Source organism: Capsicum annuum, chromosome 12 (genome assembly GCF_002878395.1).
Source record: "Capsicum annuum cultivar UCD-10X-F1 chromosome 12, UCD10Xv1.1, whole genome shotgun sequence".
In the NCBI taxonomy this organism is placed as follows: domain Eukaryota; kingdom Viridiplantae; phylum Streptophyta; class Magnoliopsida; order Solanales; family Solanaceae; genus Capsicum; species Capsicum annuum.
In genome coordinates, this window is record NC_061122.1 from 113,040,365 (window position 1) to 113,045,350 (window position 4,986).

Below are 4,986 nucleotides of genomic sequence, written 5' to 3' on the forward strand. Positions count from 1 at the left end.
TCTTCTGAATTTTTTTTTTGTATCTGCAATCTTAACTTTAGAAATTTGGGTCTCAGTATTGCCTACAGTCTGATTCTTTTCCTCTTTTCCCTTGTCTGATTGTTGTTGTTGTGCTTTATTAACCTTGTCATAATTAGTTTGTGCTTCTGCTCCTGCTATATCTGTCTTCCCAAAACTTTTGTTTACCCAGTCTTTGGTACTCTCCTGCTTTTTTTGCATTGCTCAATACTATTATTTCCTCCACTTTATCTTGATGAACCAACACATCAAATGCATTTGATGTTTCTATGTCCCCCTCCTTGTTCTTCACCTCTCCCACAATGTGACCATATTAATCGTTTCTATACTTATTTTTTTATAACCTTAATTGATTTTTCTCATCCCCTGAATCTGCATTGACATTAGCTTTTGTGTTTTCCCTGAATCTGCATTGAAATTAAATTAAAGTTGCTAAACCTGAAAAATATGTTGCTCTCCAAATATTTATGGTTTCGAGCATCCCATAATCTCTATACCAACTATATCTGCAAATTTGGGTTGGTTAAGTTGAGCATAGTACAAAAAAACAAAAACAAGAAAAGAAGATGGTCCATTTCAAGCATAATAGGAGAAAGTAACAACTCTCAGTTGACTAGATCTCTCAAAGTATCAAAAAAGAAGAAGATAATCCCATCTACCGGAGAGCACAACTACAGAGCGAGATAAAAATGGTAAACTAGAGTAGAAAATAGAAGTTAGTAAAATAAAGAGCAGACAAGCATTACTCACTTTTGCAAGCTAAGAAATACTCCTTCCAGAGATAGCCATGGTACATAATTTATCACTCAAAGTGAGAAGAGGATGAAGCTATGATTGACAAAAAGTGACATAACTTAAGTGTCGTAGGGCAGAAGCTGAGAAGAGAGGTCGAGAATGAATTTGAAAACCCTACTCATTTTTTATATGTAATAGAATTTAAAGGTGGGTTGGGCCGGGTTGGAGGTTTAAGAGTAGAAGGAATTTTATTTTTGTGTTTTTGGATGGGCTGGCCATCTATGTTAACACTTTTTTGTTTGTTGGTTCTTTGATTAATAAAATCTCAAAAATTTAATCAAAAAAGATAAATTACAGTTTTAGAAATTCTGTGAGATAAGTAAATGTGAAAAAAGTGAAAATAAATTTTACTTATTTTCACTTTTTAAAATACAACTTTAAATTATATTTAGAATTCTCATGACCAAATACTACTATTTTTATTTTTTTATTAAAATAAAATTATTTTTTTAAAAAAGATGAAAATTTTAGAGCCAACGGATACTAAAAATCAAGTAATTCAGACTACCTTTACCTTCGTGACCTCCGAAACAACGCCCGGTCGTGCAATAACATAACAATTTCCTACTATTCTCACCCTCCGTCACTGCCACTTGTCCAATTTATTTACAAAACTTCAACCAATCAAACGTACTGTTTCACCTAAGTATATCACCCACAGGTAAGATTAATATATCTTCTGCAAAAATAGTAAAATGAATAGAGAGAGAAAAATAGAAGAATGTAATTATAGATGTAGATAGAACTTGGAGGAAAAAAAAAAAAAGAACGAGTTCATTTTTGTTTTTCCGATGGCATAAAACGGAGAATCTCAATCTGTATTGAAGCCTATATACGTGTTCATTGTTTTTTTTTGTGTATGAAGTTCTTATGATCTTCTAACGTGCCGGTGATCGGTTCCGATGAAGTGACGATTTTTTCCTTGGTCGTAATCGGATTTCTAGAATCTTCGATTTGATCGGCGGTTTTTTTTCAAGTTTAATTTATTCGATGAAAGGTGTTGGTGTTGGTGGTGAAGTGAGAGAAGCTCAGGCGGGTCCACCACCGCCGCTAGAATGGAAATTTTCTCAGGTTTTTGGTGAACGTACGGCTGGCGAAGAAGTCCAGGAAGGTACTTCATTTGCTCTCTCTCGATCCGATTAAGATTTGCATATGGGATGTTGATCTATTATTTGGTCAATCGAGAGAAATTTATTAGTTTATTTTGGATCCTGGATTTGATTGATTGATTTGCATGATGTTTATTTTTTTTTGGAATCAATTGACTGTATGAATAGTATAGAAGTGGACTTTACCAAGTATATGGAACTGTAGTTTGCTGTGCATTCTTTTGTGAACTTTGCTTGCACAGCATCAGTTGTTAATTTGTAGTTTTGGTCATGTTTTGCTATAGAACAAGTGTGTTGAAAGCATGTTTACTCAAATGTGGATCATTTTTTTTCTTCTTTGTCTATTTTTATAACCGTGATGTCGGGGCTTGCTTTCGCACACCTTGACTAAATCTACGGGATATGGTAACTCTATCCACCAAGGCTAGGATAGATGGGAAGAATCACCTTGTGTTTTTTTGTCTCTGCTGGGATTACTCAAACGTGAATTGTAAGGGTTTAAGTCCCTATGTGAGGGTAGATTTCTATGTGCATTTGTATGAAATGCTATTCCTATTTCTGTTTTGGCAAATGCTATCACTGGGACATTCTATAGTTCCATGTCTTGAGCTTCTTGAAATTGAGAGGGATGTTGCAAAAAAAAAAAAGGATGCTTGCAAACCAATTTTTATTGGCTAAGGTGAAAGGTGGAGTCGGGGCCAATAATGGTGAAGGTAGTACCAGTGTTATCAAAAGCAAAAAGCGCAAAAAGGCGATAAGATCTGATGAGGCTTTAAGTGCAAAGCACAAATAAAGTGTGGGCTTTAATGAAAAAAGGCTCAAGGGAGAAAAAAAATACAAATATGTATGTTTAGTCCAAGACTAATAATTATAAGCATGAATTACAAATATATGAACAAGGAAATTGAAAAAGTAATTAACATAAAGTGAAATATAAATTGTTTAGTGTAGGCTCATTGGAAACGAAAAGTATGCCTTTAGAACCTTGATGAGGACATCAAAGTGCACATTAAACGAGGGAAGCACTTAACACGTTTTGAGTCTTGCTTCAGGGCCTACGTGCGCCTTTGACAATACGGGGTAGGACTGGGACCTAGCACCTAGTGAGACCTGTGAAAAGACTCAAGATTTCCACGTGTACTAGTCAGTAAGAAGATTTGGTTTTTTTATTCTGCTGTAAAGAAGATAATCCCTTTCACAAGAAGCACTTAAAATTTGTTCAGTGGAGTTCTGTAGCATCTTATATAGGCTCCCACATAAGTACTTCTCATCAAACTAGAGTGCTTTGTTAAGGTTGTCCTACTGTGAACTTGGTTGAAGACGGTTCCCAGCTAAGTGGGTAAGGCTGAATGCTTCTTGCTCTCATAGAATCTAGCATTGTGTAGAAATTTTGATAACACTGATTATAATAATATATATTTTAGTTTAAGACCACACAATTTAAAAGTTTCCCTTACCTGCTTTCTTAAGCTCTATGCTCAGACACATAACATGAAGTGGAGGGAGTAGCATTTATGCCCTACTTTCAAATTTATGACTTCCATTCCATCAGTAGCAATCTTCTTATATATAGATTTCTTGGATTAGCTTTTCGCATGCGTTTGGACTAACTTTTCTGCTCAACACCTTATTATCTCAAGCAACTCAAGATTAAATGTACCCATTATTCCTTAAAGAAAAGAGATTATAGTCTACCTATTATTCTAGAACTATTTCTGAATTCTAAATGCTACCATATTGTGATGATTGAAGATCTTTTAAGGTGATGAGTTAGCAGTCATGTTATTATATGGATGCAAGTTAACGAAGACCTATAATCTCCAGGTGGACTAGGCTAAAAATAGAACAGTGGAAGTAGAATCCAGATAGGTTATACCATCTAGTTGGGATTAAAACTCAAGTCGCTTTTACACATACTTAAAGCTTTAGGCTGGTGTTTGTCAAGAACATAATCTTCCTACTCTCCTTTATCAATATAGGGTTAAGTGGGATTTATGCTGTCTAGCTTTGGTGAACCCTTGGAATGCCTACTAAAGCAAATTATTTATTACTCCCTCGGTTTCACATTTACATGATGGTATTTGACTAGGTATGAAGTTTAAAAAGGAAAGACAGGCTCGCCAAAAGTATTCCGAGCCGGGGGTCTATCAGAAACAACCTCTCTACTTTTTCGGAAGTAGCGGTATGGACTGCGTACATTTTACCCTCCCCAAAACCCACTTGGTGGGAATTCACTGGGTTTGTTGTTGTTGTTGTTGTTGTTGTAGGCTTGTCAAAAGTACCTTTAGAACTTGTGTTCTTAAAGATGGAACAATACTTCTATGACTATAAGAAACATGTCATTAAGGGTGATATTGGAAGTACAAAGTGAAAGAGTCAACAAGTATCTACCGATGCTATTTTTCTAGAACAAACGAAAGATGAAATGGGTTCGAGGAGAAGCAGAGTAGATATAGAGGATTCACCTTATCAAGAAAAAAAGAATAGATGTAGATGATTCATATAGTGACACTGATCAACTTAAATCGTTGATTGACTGCTTGACTCTATAGCTATTTAATGGGTGCCAACAAATATTCCTTGACTCAGACGTTTAATATCATGAAGGCTTTTAGTGAGTTCATTTAATAGACTTCATATTTTCCCAGCAATGAGTAATTTATGATGATACAGAGAAATCCAAGATGAAAAAGAAAGAAATTGATAATATGCTACTCAAAACTGTGCAATAATTTGTCATGATAATGTGGTGCCCTGTGTTGTATGATATAGTTTGACTAGTTATAAAAGGTAATTCATGTCACCAAAAAGTAGCTGCTGAGACTTTGGTGTCAAGGTTTGCTGTATGATAGGTAGATGGACCTAATTATTGATGGGCTTAATATTATAAAAAAGATTTCTTGGATCATAAGGGGAGGACGGTAGAGTGTTGGTGGAGGACGGCCACATTAAGAAGAGATGGCAGTCGTATTTTCATAGGCTCTTGAATGACGAAGGGGATAGAGCTATTGTGTTAGGGGAACTGGAGCACTCAGAGGAGTGTCGGGATTTTAGTTATTGTAGA

At 35.4% G+C, this 4,986-nt stretch overlaps 1 protein-coding gene across 1 annotated transcript in view; it reads left to right on the forward strand.

Moving 5' to 3' along the window:
• The first annotated feature begins 1,453 nt into the window (after positions 1-1,453).
• The window catches only part of LOC107850911 (serine/threonine protein phosphatase 2A 55 kDa regulatory subunit B beta isoform), a 23,825-nt gene continuing 20,292 nt past the window's right edge, over positions 1,454-4,986 (forward strand). Inside the window, exon 1 of the mRNA XM_016695727.2 lies at positions 1,454-1,924. Within this exon, the coding sequence (XP_016551213.1) occupies positions 1,804-1,924 (121 nt within the window). The 5' untranslated portion in view covers positions 1,454-1,803. The remainder of the gene's footprint in view (positions 1,925-4,986) is intronic.